The sequence below is a fragment of the Sardina pilchardus genome, chromosome 14 (assembly GCF_963854185.1).
Source record: "Sardina pilchardus chromosome 14, fSarPil1.1, whole genome shotgun sequence".
NCBI lineage: Eukaryota > Metazoa > Chordata > Actinopteri > Clupeiformes > Clupeidae > Sardina > Sardina pilchardus.
Window position 1 is genome coordinate 23,854,015 of NC_085007.1, and position 17,676 is coordinate 23,871,690.

Below are 17,676 nucleotides of genomic sequence, written 5' to 3' on the forward strand. Positions count from 1 at the left end.
TGACTAGTTTACCCCCATTACGCTTCACATTAATAGATGACTGCAGAGTGGATTCGCTTCAATGAGGAAACATGCAGATCATTTAAAATACCCTTCATTTACCATCCACAACGTAATGAGGACTGACAGTGAATTTCTCATAGTGTACATAGGCCTATAGCCTGTTGCTCAAAATGGATGGTTACACAATCTTTATGTGTATATGCGTACACTTGATTTGTGTCTGTACGTCTCAATGTAACGTTCTGAGGGAAAATATGTTTGTGTGGGTGAAATAAAAGGGAAAAACTTAAGTAAACTGTGTGTGCGTACGTGTGTGTGCATGGGGATGTTTGATGAATGGATTGGGAGAATGAAAGCTAACTTAAAATTCTTTGAGTGTGTGTGTTAGCGAGATAAATGTTTGTTGTCTGGAATGATAAGATTCCTGTGTGTGTGTGTGTGTGTGTGTGAGCGAGACAAATGTTTGCTGTCTGGACTGAGTGATCTAAGTTTCTTGTGTGTGTGTGTGTGTGTGTGTGTGTGTGTGTGTATGCGCAGGTGCTTGGGAGTGGGAGTACCTGGAGGAGGCGGTGGCTGAGAAGCTGAAGAGTCCTCTGGCCGTGGCTCAGCTCATGGAGAGAGTGCGCTCCTTTGTGGGCAGAGAAAAGGTGTCTGTCAAACACTCACAGTGGGTCCACCCATTACCTACTGGCCCAATGACTAAAACTAGAAAAGCAGTCCGAGAGCGCAGACCTCCGCCAAGCGAAAACATAACCAGACCAAACAAACCATAATCACTCCCAGATCACTCCCAAAATGTAATGGTTCCTTGGGTCATTTCAGACCTTCACTGAAAATGTCATCAAAATCCATCCATAAGAGTTATCTTGCTAACAGACAAACAAACAAACTAACAAACAAACAAACAAACAAACCCAGATGAAAACATAACCTCCTTGGCGGAGGTAATAATAAACCGATTGAATCTGATAATGTGTAGAAACTAAACGTAAATAGCATTTTAAAAACGTCCAAAGCCATACATAGCAGTCCTTAGGACAGGGCAGTTCTTCACCTGTGCAAGCAGAGGACCTCTCTAGTTTACATTTTCATTTGGCTCATATCGAACTAGGGCTGCATCTAACAATTAATTTCATAGTCGATTCTCGAATTAATTGTTAATTACCATTAATTAATTAATTCCAACAGCCAATCAGATTGCAGGATTCTGGGAGCCAATCAGATTGCAGGGTTCTGAGAGCCAATCAGATTGCAGGATTCCAACAGCCAATCAGATTGCAGTATTCCCACAGCCAATCAGATTGCAGGATTCTGGGAGCCAATCAGATTGTAGTATTCCAACAGCCAATCAGATTGCATGATTCTGGGAGCCAATCAGATTGCTGGATTCCAACAGCCAATCAGATTGCAGGATTCTGTGAGCCAATCAGATTGCAGGATTCCAACAGCCAATCAGATTGCAGTATTCCAACAGCCAATCAGATTGCAGGGTTCTGGGAGCCAATCAGATTGCAGGATTCTGGGAGCCAATCAGATTGCAGTATTCCAACAGCCAATTAGATTGCAGGGTTCTGAGAGCCAATCAGATTGCAGTATTCCAACAGCCAGTCAGATTGCAGGATTCTGGGAGCCAATCAGATGGCTGGATTCCAACAGCCAATCAGATTGCAGGATTTTGTGAGCCAATCAGATTGCAGTATTCCAACAGCCAATCAGATTGCAGGGTTCTGACAGCCAATCAGATTGCAGGATTCCAACAGCCAATCAGATTGCAGTATTCCAACAATCAATCAGATTGCAGGATTCTGGGAGCCAATCAGATTGTAGTATTCCAACAGCCAATCAGATTGCAGGATTCTGGGAGCCAATCAGATTGCTGGATTCCAAAAGCCAATCAGATTGCAGTATTCCAACAGCCAATCAGATTGCAGGATTCTGGGAGCCAATCAGATGGCTGGATTCTGGGAGCCAATCAGATTGCAGTATTCCAACAGCCAATTAGATTGCAGGGTTCTGAGAGCCAATCAGATTGCAGTATTCCAACAGCCAGTCAGATTGCAGGATTCTGGGAGCCAATCAGATGGCTGGATTCCAACAGCCAATCAGATTGCAGGATTTTGTGAGCCAATCAGATTGCAGTATTCCAACAGCCAATCAGATTGCAGGGTTCTGACAGCCAATCAGATTGCAGGATTCCAACAGCCAATCAGATTGCAGTATTCCAACAGCCAATCAGATTGCAGGATTCTGGGAGCCAATCAGATTGTAGTATTCCAACAGCCAATCAGATTGCAGGATTCTGGGAGCCAATCATATTGCTGGATTCCAAAAGCCAATCAGATTGCAGTATTCCAACAGCCAATCAGATTGCAGGATTCTGGGAGCCAATCAGATGGCTGGATTCCAACAGCCAATCAGATTGCAGGATTCCGGGAGCCAATCAGATTGCAGGATTCTGAGAGCCAATCAGATTGCAGGATTCTGGGAGCCAATCAGATTGCTGGATTCTGGGAACCAATCAGATTGCAGGATTCTGGGAGCCAATCAGATTGCAGTATTCCAACAGCCAATCAGATTGCAGGATTCTGGGAGCCAATCAGATTGTAGGATTCCAACAGCCAATCAGATTGCAGTATTCCAACAGCCAATCAGATTGCAGGATTCTGGGAGCCAATCAGATTGTAGTATTCCAACAGCCAATCAGATTGCAGGATTCTGGGAGCCAATCATATTGCTGGATTCCAAAAGCCAATCAGATTGCAGTATTCCAACAGCCAATCAGATTGCAGGATTCTGGGAGCCAATCAGATGGCTGGATTCCAACAGCCAATCAGATTGCAGGATTCCGGGAGCCAATCAGATTGCAGGATTCTGAGAGCCAATCAGATTGCAGGATTCTGGGAGCCAATCAGATTGCTGGATTCTGAGAGCCAATCAGATTGTAGGATTCCAACAGCCAATCAGATTGCAGTATTCCAACAGCCAATCAGATTGCAGGATTCTGGGAGCCAATTGTAGTATTCCAACAGCCAATCAGATTGCAGGATTCTGGGAGCCAATCAGATCGTAGTATTCCAACAGCCAATCAGATTGCAGGATTCTGGGAGCCAATCAGATTGCAGGATTCTGAGAGCCAATCAGATTGCAGGATTCTGGGAGCCAATCAGATTGCAGTATTCCAACAGCCAATCAGATTGCAGGATTCTGGGAGCCAATCAGATTGGAGTATTCCAACAGCCAATCAGATTGCAGGATTCTGGGAGCCAATCAGATTGCTGGATTCTGGGAACCAATCAGATTGCAGGATTCTGGGAGCCAATCAGATTGCAGTATTCCAACAGCCAATCAGATTGCAGGGTTCTGAGAGCCAATCAGATTGTAGGATTCCAACAGCCAATCAGATTGCAGTATTCCAACAGCCAATCAGATTGCAGGATTCTGGGAGCCAATCAGATTGTAGTATTCCAACAGCCAATCAGATTGCAGGATTCTGGGAGCCAATCAGATCGTAGTATTCCAACAGCCAATCAGATTGCAGGATTCTGGGAGCCAATCAGATTGCAGGATTCTGAGAGCCAATCAGATTGCAGGATTCTGGGAGCCAATCAGATTGCAGTATTCCAACAGCCAATCAGATTGCAGGATTCTGGGAGCCAATCAGATTGGAGTATTCCAACAGCCAATCAGATTGCAGGATTCTGGGAGCCAATCAGATTGCTGGATTCCAACAGTCAATCAGATTGCAGGATTCTGAGAGCCAATCAGATTGCTGGATTCCAACAGCCAATCAGATTGCAGGATTCCAACAGCCAATCAGATTGCAGGATTCTGGGAGCCAATCAGATTGCTGGATTCTGGGAACCAATCAAATTGCAGGATTCTGTGAGCCAATCAAATTGCAGGATTCTGTGAGCCAATCAAATTGCAGGATTCCAACAGCCAATCAGATTGCAGGATTCCAACAGCAAATCAGATTGCAGGATCCCAACAGCCAATTAGATCGCTGGATTCTGGGAGCCAATCAGATTGCTGGATTTTGGGAGCAAATCAGATTGTAGGATTCCAACAGCCAATCAAATTGCAGGATTCTGGAAGCCAATCAGACTGCAGAATTCCAACAGCCAATCAGATTGCCGAATTTTAATATAATCTAATTAGTACTAATTCATATCGTTAGCCTGCTATCTTACGTAAGCTAATTACAGTGCATGAAAATGCACTGTACTGTTATCGCTAGACTTTTTATTTTCATTCTTCCTACCACTTTTTCTTCAATTAACCAGCTCTAACCATTTAACGTACAAACTTCGTTCAACCATCGTTACGTAGGCCTCTCAAACGACAGGTGCGGTATGTAACTTTGACGTTTGACAACTTTATACTTTTTAAGATATTTGCCATAAATGTGCTAAAATTTCCCCATTGTAAATCTCTTGCTGTTATCCCTTGTGCTCTCATCCTAAATTGCAGAGTTTATAGTAGCAAAAAAACCCAACCATTTATGGTTTAACCATAAATGCATGACTTCATATCACAACATAATATAGATGTTAGGTTATAAAATAAACTCGCCTAGTTGCCTTTGGACTGTTCAAGAGCTCCATGCTGTGTTATCTATATATGATCAGTTTGGAAATTGTCCTTAATGTCTATCAACACTCATGTCTAATTCAATTACTACCTAGGAACCTCCACCTTTAGCAACCTACTTTATATAGCAGAGTAACCACTATGAATACCCTATGATAAACCTAACAGCTATCTAAATTACCCTTGCAACAATATAGAAATCATCGAAATCACCCTAGTAATAGACCATTTTCCATTCAATTCAACTTTCCATTTCCACTTTCTCTCCATCCATTTACTTCCAACTATTCATTCCTCTATTAAACTGTCCTCCTATCAACATTCATCCATTAAACTATTTGTCTATCAACATTTATTAAACCATATCAACCTAGCAACCACCATATGTGTCTTAGCAACCCCTAACAATCTCAATTACCCTAGCAACAACCTAGCAACCACCATTATGTCAACCTAGGAACCACCATAGTAACCAGCATTTATTACCTTGTCTCCATCTATCTAACCTTCCATCCAACTTTCTCTCCATCCATTTACTTCAAACACTTTATTAAACTGTCTATCAACATAAACTAAACTGTTTGTCTATCAACATCCATTAAAATATTTATCAACATCCATCAATATCTTTGTCTAATTCAATTGCTACTTAGCAACCTCCATAGCAAGCAACTCAAAAATACAAAACTTATAACAACATACTGTAAATTACATAACATGTAAATCCTCATTCGCTCTGTTTTACTCCATCTCTCTTTTTTTTGGCATTATTTGTGTTAACTACAAATTATATTTTTCATTTCATTTTTGCCATTTTCATGCACTGGTAATTCCTTGGAATTCCATTTCTAGTTGTCTTATATAATTGTTTAATCGATACAATGCCAGAAAATGGAGAATAAATGTTAAAACTGTTTCCAGAGCCCAAGATTATGTTTTCAAATGCCTTTTGAATGGCCCCTGAAAATATTCAAGTTTGAGAAGTTACAATCAGTCAAATTTTGATGTATATTTCTTTAAAAATTACACAAACGGATTAATCGATTATCAATAGTTGGCAATTAATTTAATTGTCGACAAGTAATTAATTAATCGATGAACTGTTGCAGCCCTAAATAGAACACCACCATACGACCCTTATGACCTTGTGTAAATGACTGCTAAGGTACATCTAGCAGCTAGGCTCTGACGTACTCTAGGTGAGCTCGACAAACACTTGACATGTTTTCAATATTTGACTTGTTTTTAAGTAAATAATGAAATAAATCGATGAGCCTTTGATATGTAAATCTGCTTTGACAACTGAGGATTCATTATGCCTCTGATGCCTAGTTTGCCAATCATACTGTGGCTATGCTGATGTTGTCTTCTTGTCTCGTGTGTGTGTGTGTGTGTGTGTTTCTCGTGTGTGTGTTCACAGTGCCCACGGGACACACCCACCTCTCGACAACCAGGACCACAAGCGCTGGGAAACATTTTCAACTCGCCCCTTTACTCCGACGTCATCTTCATGGTGCAAGGCAGGCCTCTTCTCCTCTCCTCTCCTCTCCTCTCCTCCATCTCCCTTTCCTTTCATTTCCCGGCAGACGAAGTAACAGCTCAGCTCACTGTTTTATTCGCCATGTGATGTTCTACAAAACACTTCAACCACAAACAGCCTGATGGAGCACCAGAGCTGAAACCCCATGAGAAGGCCTTAACAGAATGTCGGTGTGGCTGTGGCTGTGTGTGTGTGCATGTGGCTGTGTGTGTGTGTGTGTGTATGTGTGCGTGTGCACAGCCAACAGAGGGATTGAAGGAGAGAGAGACTGGGAAGAAGGGAGGGAAGGAGGGAGAGAGAAAAGAGAGAGAAAGAGGGAGCAAGAGGGAAAAGAACTGACAAGTCGCACAGCGGGAGAGAGTCTTTATTTTGAATTCACAATAGACATTTCAGCCTTGCAGTTCTGCCGCTCCCGGGAATAGCAGGCGGCGGAGACGAGACGAGACGGCTGCTTTGCATGGTGGTTAACAAGGCGGCCACAGCCCCAATGTAGCAACTCGTATACACTAGAAACAATCTCAGTTATACACACACACCCACAGACAGCGATTTAGTGCCAACTGGTGCTGGGTAAAAACTACTCTCGATTTTCTCTTTAGCTTACATCAAGACGCATAACGTCCAATTATATCCACCGAATCCAGCCAATGATAGCCGTTTGTTCTCCGTTTGTGTTCCAGGAAGTGTGTTGCCGGCTCACCGGGCGGTTCTGGTGGCCCGCTGTGACGTCATGGCGGCCATGTTCAGCGGCAAGTACGCGGAGGCCCGGAGCCGGGTGGTGCCCATCCACGGCGTCTCCTCGGACACCTTCCTCTCCTTCCTGGAGTACCTCTACACCGACACCTGCTGTCCAGGTGAGGCGCGGCTTTTGACAGACAGCTCAGCTCAGCGTCTGGGGCCACAGCCCAAGAAAGGGGACAACATATCACACAGGCCACTTTGGCTTTATACCGCCGCGAGGCAGGAGGGTGGTGCTGATATTTGCTGGCAGCCAGCAGATAAGAATTCATGGCTTCAGAGCCTCCGTGACTGGTCCTCATAACTATAATTCATGACTGATAAAGGACTTTGGAGGCATGCACACACATACGGACACGCGCACACACACACACACACACACAATTGCACTTACTCACCCCTCTTGGAATTGATTCATTTTTGCTCTCTACTGACCCCTGCTGTTCCGTCACGACATGAGCATTTGTTTAGGTTTATGTTAACACAGTCGCACACAGACAGGGGACTCTAAGGATGGTGTTGAGCAGGAGATCCATTAATAATGAAGCTGACTGATGACTGATTGATTTGTCTTCCGACAACACGCTGCCAGAGAAGACCTGGCACCTGTCAAATATCTGAGCACAATTCACATCTGTATCCTGTTATGATTACCTTAAGCATTCATGTCATTTATCTGATGGTGTTGTGTGTGTGTGTGTGTGGGGGGGGGGGGTATTGCTGACAGCTATATGAAAATGACTGACAGCTGGGAGACAGACGAGTCAGGCGGGATAGTTCAGCCGTCATGAGTGGGGGAGAGAGTGAGAGGTGGGGATAGACTGACAGCTTGCGCTTTCGCTGCCTGTGTGTGTATGTGTTTTTCAGCCAGTGTTCTACAGGCGATGGCGGTGCTGGTGTGTGCCGAGATGTACCAGGTGAAGCGTCTGCAGCACCTGTGCGAGGTGTGTGTGTGCGCCTACCTACAGAGCATGCCCAGCAGGGAGCTGGCGTCCACCGGGATAAGCATCATACGGTTGCTAAGGAGAGCAAAGGTGAGTGTGTGTGTGTGTGTGTGTGTGTGTGTGGGGGGAACACTTTTGTACATGCAGTACAACACTGTGCTTTAGTTACGAGGAAAAAGGTTTAGTCTGTCAATAGATAATAGAAAGAAGAGCCCAAGATAGGCCTATCTGTCAATTATACTTTATATCCTGTTACGAACTATATGTTATACAGTGTTACAGTGTCCCAAAGTATGGGCCAATATTTTTATTTTATTTTACATTTTGTAATTAAGGTCGAAAAGTTAATGATCAAATAGCTCGAATTCAAAAGTAGCTAGAGGTATTGAGATAAATATAAGCCTGTTCTTCAGCTGACATATTTGATGGGGTCGTCACTGACAGACTCTGGCTAATGCTAAGCTAAAGTGGCTTATAATGGTGTGGTGGTTGTAATAGGCTTAGTTTACTGTTTCACATGTGTAATTGTTCACGCCATTAAATAAATAAGGACTTATTTTATCTTAGTCTCGTCTCAGAGTTGTAAAAAAGTGTTTGGGTGGGCCACTTAAGATTTGGGCCTCAGCAGTCTTAAGTTTGGGAACTTCCGTCATAGTACGTGAAGAATTGAGTCATTTTAAATGAGTCATCTTTTTGTGTTTGTCATAGAATTTCCAGTAATGCTGAATATCCCTTGAGGGTTCCTTTCGGACATTACGTTGATCCATTTCCGCTCTTTTTCCCTTCTCTCTCTATGCTACCACTTCAATGCAGTGTCACAACGCTGACCAGCTTTATGTCTGGCTCCTACACTTCATCGCAAACAACTACCTGATCTTCAGCCACAAACCAGACTTCATCGAGCTCACAGGTGAGTGTCCAACTGGCCACTCATAACTCACCAAAAGGTCACTATATCTCCCTGCCTCAAACACAGACTCTGTTTTTCTCCAAACAGAAGAATATGTTATTATGCATATTGGAGAGAAGAAAAAAAATGGCTTAACCAAACACAGCATTCTCTGGCTGAACGCGCATGATGCATTTGACTGCCTCCATTATGTGACAGGGAAAGTCAGAGCGTAATTACAGGGCCTCTGAGTCTGCAGTGCAGCGCACAGCGCAGAGCTGTCAGTCGCTAAGCTCACAGCTCGCAAAATCTCTGTGGAGTTGGGGTTGAATTCACTTCAGGTCTTTAGTGTGGTACACACACATATGCAGTCACACACACACACACACACACAAAAACAACCCATTTTACTGCAGAGAACACTACCGGAGAAAAAAGAAGTCTTGACGATAGGCAAGTAGATTCGACTGGCTTCAGACTTTATTTCCACAGGCACAGAGAGGTTCTCATCAGAGGCGGGAATGGACGGGTCTTTTACAGGAACACATTTAAAAGCATAAGACCAAAGCATAAACACAAACAATCCCTTTCTAGAAAAGTAGACATCGCTGTAACATATCTTCACAAATCACAATCACAAATCAAGTCAGTTCAACAATGTATTCTTATAGTAAACATTTTAGTGCACAAATGTAGTAAATGCCACCTAGGCCAGGCTTAGTGAGGCCTTTAAATGCATCCTTTGACAAACCTCGAATCTGATAGTGATAGTGACTGACTAACAGTGGTATATAGAATCTGACCAATGACTGGCATGCAACAAACAATGGCACCAACATTACACACACATTACATAACTGGTTCTTCATAGGCTGACTGTACTGGGCTTCAGTACAGTACAGTAGTTGCGTAATTGGGTTGCGGTCGTTCACAGGGTGCTTGGCTTGATGTAGTGGTGGTTGGAGGTGGAGTAAGGTGGATTCAGAGTGGTTGGAGGTGGAGGAAGGTGGATTCTGAGCCTGTTGGAGGTGGAATAAGGTGGATTCAGAGTGGTTAGAGGTGGAGGAAGGTGGATTCTGAGCCTGTTGGAGGTGGAATAAGGTGGATTCAGAGTGGTTAGAGGTGGAGGAAGGTGGATTCTGAGCCTGTTGCATCATCTTTGTTGTTGTTGTTGTTTGTTTGTTTGTTTTGGTTGGGGCAGACGAGGAGCGGGAGCACGTGGAGAGGCTGCGCTGGCCGTCGCGGGGCTACCTGCAGGAGCTGAGCGAGTACCAGCAGCGCCGGCGGCAGCTGCGCAAGTCCCGCTGCAACCTCATGTGACCCCTGAGCCCTGCGTCCGCACCTGCACCTGCCCGAGCCGCGGCAACCTCCGTCTGCCCTGTGGGTGCGGCGCAGGACCACAGGAGAGAGAGCGACAAGGAGAGGAAGAAGGAGGAGAAGAAGGAGAGGAAGAGGCAGGAGAAGGAGAAGGAGAAAGAGAAGGCGATGAGTGTGAGGACGTGGGGATGGACGCTCCCTCTCTTCCGGCTGTCCGGGCTCTGTGTGAAGGGCCAGTGGGGTGGCGGGTCCCACACGCTCAGCCATACCAAACTTTGACCTTTGACCACTGACTCTGTGACCACTCTGCATAAGGACCTTAAAAACAGGAAGAGACCGCTGTGGATTCTGGGAGCTCTGGCTCTCGGACTCGTAGGGGGGATTCAACAGATCCATATCGCTGTCTCGCTCTCTCGCTAGGCCTTTTCGCAAGGCGATAACTGTGACTAAATAACGACAACCACAAGCTTTACACCTCAGGACCTGGGTTAGCACTTATGACGGTCATAACTCGTTCGACCCCCCCTCCTTATTACGGACTGCCACTGTCGATACCGCAAGACCCGACGAGTTATGACCGTCCTAAAGGCTTAACAGGCAGTTGCAAATCTAGGTCCTGGGTATTACATCTATGCCGAGGAGTAACTGTGGACTGGGGAGGCCCTTGTGGCCAGTGCTCTTCAGCTGAACTATGGGGGGGGGGAGCTGGAGGGGACTTGTTTTTGTACTTGCGGTGGTTGCTGCGCCACTCACAAGGCTGGACGAGGTGCCAAAACTGTACTGTAAGCCTGAGAATGTGCTCAACAGGGTAGGGGCCACCCTCACATCCACTTCAGACTTAAAACTCACTGAAGCCCTTTTACATGGTGCGCATTCATTTAATTGAGTGTTTTCTTGCAAAAAAAAAAGAAAAGATATATATATTAAGAAAAAGAAAAAGAAAATGATCAACGAAAAAAGACAAACCCTACTTGATTTCAATGACTTAAATAATTTAATTTTAAAATAAACAAAACACACACCACAAAATGTTTTTTATTTTTTTGCCATGAGATTATCATTTGGCGATGCAACTATTTTTCTATACATGTACATGATGGGGGGTTTTATTTGACAACGTGTACAGAGTAGGCATCCAGCATGTGTAGTGAAGTGTGTGTATGTCTGCGTGTGTGTGTGTGTGTGTGTGTGTGTGTGTGTGTGTGTGTGTGTGTGTGTGTGTGTGTGTGTGTATGTCTGCGTGTGTGTATACATGTGTATACGTGTGTGTGTATGTGTGAATGTGTGTGTGCGTGTGCAATGGGACCCTAGACATTGTCCCAGGCTCTGTGTAGTCTAGTGCTGTTCTGTTGATCTCCTGCTCACTCTGAATAAAGACATGATTTTACCAGGACCATGGCTGTGTTACTATCTGATACTTGGATAAGCAAGTTTAAGGACTGGATAAGGTGCATGTAACTGCTACACAGCATTGCTACTTTGCCAATGTGACCAATATACTGTTTTTGAATAACCAATGGATTCAAATCCCATACTCCCAACATTCTGTTGCCAGTGGAGCCGAGTTAAAATGGAGGCATTTGAGATGTGTTTATTTGGTTTGATAATGTTGATTCTGCACATTTTCATGGTGTAAGGTTTCCTTAAAAAAAAAAACCTCACTAAAATTCAAACTAAACAATATTTCTGTGGAATGACCCTGTCTCAATTCAATGGATTCTGATGTTGGAGACCACTGAATCCATGAAAGAGGGTATGTATTCTGCACACACACTGTATATGAGACTGGGAATATGCTTGAGCTCCTCAGCAATCAGAAAGCCACGGCATGAAGAATGAGTGTGTGTGTGCCACAGGAGACCTGACATGCATGACTGCACTAGGAGGCATTTCTGTGTGGACTAAGTGTAATCTTGAGTGTCTGAACATGTGTGAGTATTTGTGGGTACACTGTATGTGTGTGTGTGTGTGTGTGTGTGTGTGTGTGTGTGTACAGTAGGCTATGTGCGCACGTGTGAGAGAGAGAGAGAGAGAGAGAGAGAGAGAGAGAGAGTGTCTCTGTGTGTGTGTGTGTGTGTGTGTGTGTGTGTGTGTGTGTGTGTGTGTGTGTGTGTGTGTGTGTGTGTGTGTGTGTGTGTGTGTGTGTGGTGGTGGTTGGGGGTGGGGGGGTACAAACCTTGGTGCTGTCTTGTCACTGCAGCGCTCCCATGGACTGCAGCATGCCCTCCAGTTTGCCACATTTATCCAGCTCAGCCACGTCACTGCCGCCCCCCACACACTTCTCCCCAATGAACACCCGAGGCACCTACAAAGACACAGCAACAAGAGCACACACAAACACATTACCATCCTCAGGTCATCGTTGGCACAGTGGAGGGGGAATGACCCGCTGCTGCTAGCAAGCTTATATAATATTCTGCTCTCCTCCTTCTCATCTGTCCGTGACAAGAACCAAGTCAAACATTGTGTGTGCCACTGGTAAGCTACACTGGAGCTCACTTGATGTCAACAGGGCTATTAGTAAAATACCCAGCCAAAATAACAAATTAAACAATATGAAATTGTTTTCATATTTTACCGCCATCAGTTGCAGTAAATGACAAAATATACATTGTTTAACTCCATTTCCGTAGCGCCTTTATATTTGGGTCGCCATTTTGGCTATTCGGTCTAGGTACAATTTCTATAATTGTCAGTCTGGGTGTATATGAAGTCGCAACAAAAGTCTCTGAGTAGGTCCCGGTAGGTCCACATATAACATGTTGCATGAAATGCCAATGATACTCACTGTCCGTGCACCGGTGATTTGCTTCAAGTAATCTTGAATGCTACTCATGTCGCTCCTTCCGCTAATGTCAATGATGTCGAAGTGCCCAGTTTTAAATTTATATTTTGACAAAACATCTTTGGCCATAACACAGTAAGGGCAGGACGGTTTCGAGAACACCACCACCTTATCCCCTTTGATTTGAGCTTTCACGAATTCTTGAGCCATGATATGAATGGATCCAGGAACTAATTTGGAGGAAAACAGTGCACGACTTGTTGTTAGCCACGTACGTAACTTGTGTAACTATCAAGATCTTAGCGTTTAAAGGTCTGGTTTGTCAAAATAAAAGTCAAACGTAACCTGTCTTAATAACTCCAGATACGCACTAATGCAAGTCCAGAAATGTCACAAAAATGCTTGATGAAATACAGAGCTTTATACCATACCATACTATACCATTTCCCAGGGAAATAAATGCTCGGTTTAGGCAAAGAGTTTACTATGTGACCTTTTTTCGGTGCACTTTGAATTTATGGCTGACTGTTCTAGGCCTAGATCATTTTTCTCATAATCTTCTGATCTGGGCCTACAGTACTAGGACAAGTCAATGGAGAGTAGGCTATATCAGACCAAAATGATATGGAATTTATCATATAAGTTGGTCTAGTAAAATGCAATATGGGAAACAGTGCTTCTGTTTCTGCGTCTTTTTGACTTGAATGATTTTCAGTTAGTAGTCTAACCACAAACACATTCTCCAATAATAATTTTTTTTAAAATCTACAGAAATAGGCATTTTTTGGTCCGTCTGTATAGTTCAACCTCCATTTTGTATTGTGTCAGGCATTAGGGTCAGCCTGTGGAGATCCACATCTGCCATTCATTTGTATGAGTAACTAGGCCTACCATCCAAGTTCCCATTCAGGTAATCTGAGGACATCATTGCACCCACGTAATGGACAATAAACACACCATCCTAGAAGAGACTGGCAGTTCAGAATGGGGGGCTGACAGAGATGGGAATTTTCCACATATTCCCCCAAGCAGTTATTCTGTCAGGGACTTCTGCCGTGTCCAAAGCCGACTAATGAGAGAAACAGACCATTTCCAATACAGATCCAATATTCTCTGACATTTACTGCGACATAAGATACTTATCAGTTATTATTCTCCAACTCCATGAACGCACAAGTCCCAAGAAGAGTGCTGGTCACTTTTGTCATCTGCTTGCTGAAATTGATAGCTTGTTGCAGAATGTCAGATATGAGAACACACTCCAACGCTAGAGACATTTATAAGAAATGTCCTCTGCGTGTGGACGAGAGTGAGGCCAATACCCGGGAGGGAATTCAGTCTGGTTACTTGTTTTGTTATACAGTTCATTGAATAAGTGGTGACATTAATTGATGTTAAAGAAAAACACTTGGAATGGAGGAGGAGCAGCAGTTGGACCCGAGGCTCACCGCACAGGTGCAAGGGTTTTTGAGAAGATTTTACCAAGGTCTTTGGCAGCGGTGAATATTTTTTATAGGACTCTTGGCTCCAGGTGGGGCTTGTGGTCATAGGGGAATTACACAAGGTCCTCGTCATACCTGACTGAGTTCAGATAGACACACACCAAGGTTAGTATCGGTGCTAAGGGCCAATAAGCACAGTGCATTCAGTCCAGTAAACAGCACCAATTTAAAATGGTTTGAGAATAATTTCCTTTAGTGGATTGATATGAGTTTTCTTTCAGTCAACTGAGTACAGCTCAGCTGTACCCTTTGTGGATGTGGTTGCTCAGCCTGGACAAAGATTGATGGTCTGAACACAGTGATTATCGGAAATTCTGACACTGTAATGGCTGAAAGCATCACATTACATTAATAGTGACTTTCAAAGTGAATGACATCAGATATAAAATGTGGCTTCTTGGAAAACATTTCCCCAGTGATTTTGTCTACTTTTTAAAGTCAGCTTTGTGCTTTGCATTATTAAAATGACAGCTACAAAAAGCAGAAATGCTTTGCTATTTCTGTTAAAATGATCAGTGCTTCACGTTGGCCCATCACAAACTGGAGGGGGGAGGACATAACTTTCCTCAGTCTCTCTGCAGTTCATCAGGTCTTAGTCCTGCCTAACGACCGGGAACCTGGCCACTGAGGAAGGCAAACTGCTCAAGATTTGTGTCTCCAACAAAGAAGGGAAAACTGCAATAGTGTGAGGAGGGTATGCATGATTATGACGCACATTTAGAATGTTTTTTCTTGATGTTAGAAGCTGAAATGATAAACGCTGGGAGCAATCATGACACAATTACTGGCTATGAAGAAATCTCAAAATTGGATCCACCTGGTTGTGTCGACAGGCAAGGTTTTAGAAAGTCAGAGTGAGCAGTTTTCGTTCAGTAAAAGAAGTTAACACAGACAAACACATGATGTTCGAGAAGTTCACATTTTATTGAACTCATTTGTGTTTTCAGATGGGGCAGCTCGGAAACACACTCACTTTGCCATTCTGCCACTAAAAGAAAAAAAAAAAAAAAAAAAAAAAAAAAAAGAGATGACACTGCTTTGAAGAGATTTAAGGAGATTATTTTTCAACCTGTTCCATCACAAATTAACATCTCTAGTAATGGCATGTAGTGGGGCTTATAACACACCTTTCTCTTCCAAGAAGCTATGAAGAAAGAAAGAGGACCATGTGAAACAGACTCCAGTAAACTTCCAAATCCAACATGTGTAAATAGTCGACTGAGTCATTTCTGCAGCTCCCAGGCCTTCCCCTCCCTCATCTCCTCAACCCACGTGACTTTTTTTTTTTTTAAGACAACTCAGCACCCTTGTCCTCCAGGGAACGACCTCTCAGCCACAGCTGTGGTCTCACAGCGCACACACACAGCTCCACAGCTGAGATGGGTGGCGAAAAGAGAGGTCTGAAGGAGCTGAAGACATGGCCCTTAGTCCAGGTTAAGTTGGCACGTTAACCTTGAAAACAAAAATGCATATTTTGGCTGGGTCACACCCTGCAAATTGGACAATCCCTTGAAGATTCTTGTGCAAAAACAAAAGACCAACCAAAAAAAACAAAAAAAAAAAAAAACGAAAAAATCATCCTCTTCATCGCATCCTCTTATCACAAGAGCTGTATGCCAAGGTCACTGGCTTGGCCTCACTGACATCAGAAAGTCCTTTCCTGGCCTCAACACGGACTACCGATCATTAAAATGGCATTCACAACTTTTTGAACAATTCACAAAGAGCCAACATTCAGGTTGAACATTTAGTGTTGTTTGGAAGCTCGAGAATCAGTCAGATCGCACTGTAGCCAAAAGACAGCGAGGGTGCTCCTGCAGTAGCAGATTCCAATGGGCTTCAGTCTGATGGTGCCTCACGTGAGAACACTATAACCCCCCCCTCCCCCCACCCAACTACCCCAGGCAGTGCTAGTCAATCAGTGTTGATTTTTCTTCTTTGAACCAGTGAGTTGTATGCTAACTCTTTGTGCACAGGAAAAAATATTATTATTTGGTTAAATAAAAAAAATAAAAAGAAAGCAGGAAAAAAACAAATGGAACGTTACAAGTGATTAACAAAAACATCCTAAATATGGGCTGAATATTCTTTGTGGGGAGGGAGGGGAACCAACACACATTTATCCCCATGGTGTCTCAAAGACTGACTGAATCCATGAATGCACTTTATTCAGATCTTTGGGCATTTGTCATAATCATCATTTCACTTCATGTCTTCTTGGCAAATACCTTAATCACGATAATAACTCAGGACTCTGTAAACATGTTTCCCTTAAGCCTTAAGTTGCTTCTTTTAACAATGAAAGCAGAGAATAAAGGACTCATTTTTACTGTCCATTCATTTCAACATAAATCAGCCAATACTTTAATCCAAGAGCCAAACAAAAACATTGTAATAAGTGATAATATTGCTATTCATAAATAATTCTGCTCTGAAACTTCTGGAATAATTAAAGAGAGAATACCACATTGGTAAACACATATGCCTGTGGTGGCTGTTTCTGTGCCCCCCACCCCACCATCCTCGATCCCAGCTCTACACTTTCACATTGCTCCCCACCCAATCCCCAACCCACACACACACACACACACACACACACACATTCGTTCCTCTGTTAAACAGCGCATACTGCGCCACTTCTGGCCACTTTAAGAACATGTAACACTAGCCAGATTGATCCCGAGTGCTCTGGCTCGACCGAAACAAGACTTTAGCAGCTTTTTTTTTCCATTTTTCCTTTTTCATGCTTTTTGCACCCCACCCCCGCCCGCCCGCCCCAACCCAACCCACCCACTGCACCAACTAGCATCCCACTGCACCAGCACACACTCACTAATTTTCTTCTGACCATTTCTCCGCCAACCCTCCCCATCCCCAAATATATCTATATCCTATCCATTGTATCCATCATTCAAACTGGCTGGTTCATGCACACAAGAGACACACACACGTGCACAAACACCACATCGCTTCCCAATGTGAATGTCCGACCCATTCTTGGGTTGTAGTAGTTCCTCCGCAAGGGCCTGGTGAATCAGGAGTCAGGCGAGTGTAAAGACACACACACATACACACACACACACACACACACACACGCACGCACACACCTACACACACAGCGTTAAGGCACGGCTCGCCTTTCCCTTCCCATTGCTTGCTTGCTTACCTCTCTTACTTCCCCTCACTCACACACACACACACAAACAAACAAACACGCACGCCCGTCACCAGGCCTAAATACTGATGCAGCTCCCTGACGCCATCTAATGTCAGGGGTCATGGTTCCACAAGCCACCTGTGTTGGGGGCTAATGGGCTCCTGATTGCCACCCCACCCCACCCCACCCCACCCCATCCACCCACCCGCTC

The 17,676-nt window shown here is 44.0% G+C and overlaps 2 protein-coding genes across 5 annotated transcripts in view; one reads left to right on the plus strand and one right to left on the minus strand.

Annotated features, from left to right (window-relative positions):
• Positions 1-10,040, plus strand: part of rhobtb3 (Rho related BTB domain containing 3) — a 27,812-nt gene extending 17,772 nt beyond the window's left edge. The window contains exons 8-13 of the mRNA XM_062554588.1: positions 541-650; positions 6,014-6,113; positions 6,814-6,987; positions 7,739-7,905; positions 8,629-8,725; positions 9,906-10,040. Of these exons, the coding sequence (XP_062410572.1) occupies positions 541-650; positions 6,014-6,113; positions 6,814-6,987; positions 7,739-7,905; positions 8,629-8,725; positions 9,906-10,024 (767 nt within the window). The 3' untranslated portion in view covers positions 10,025-10,040. The remainder of the gene's footprint in view (positions 1-540; positions 651-6,013; positions 6,114-6,813; positions 6,988-7,738; positions 7,906-8,628; positions 8,726-9,905) is intronic.
• On the minus strand, positions 9,163-13,104 carry glrx (glutaredoxin (thioltransferase)). Of its 4 annotated transcripts, none has more exons than XM_062554586.1 (3): positions 12,810-13,104; positions 12,198-12,326; positions 9,163-9,849 (listed from the first exon to the last, which is right to left on the minus strand). In XM_062554586.1, the coding sequence occupies exons 1-2, from the start codon at positions 13,014-13,016 to the stop codon at positions 12,213-12,215; spliced, it is 321 nt and encodes a 106-aa protein (XP_062410570.1). In that variant the 5' UTR covers positions 13,017-13,104; the 3' UTR covers positions 9,163-9,849; positions 12,198-12,212. The 4 variants fall into 4 exon arrangements, with proteins under 4 accessions (XP_062410570.1, XP_062410569.1, XP_062410568.1 ...); XM_062554585.1 differs by having other exon boundaries at positions 9,163-10,077; XM_062554584.1 differs by having other exon boundaries at positions 9,163-10,082.
• Between the last annotated feature and the right edge of the window lie 4,572 nt (positions 13,105-17,676).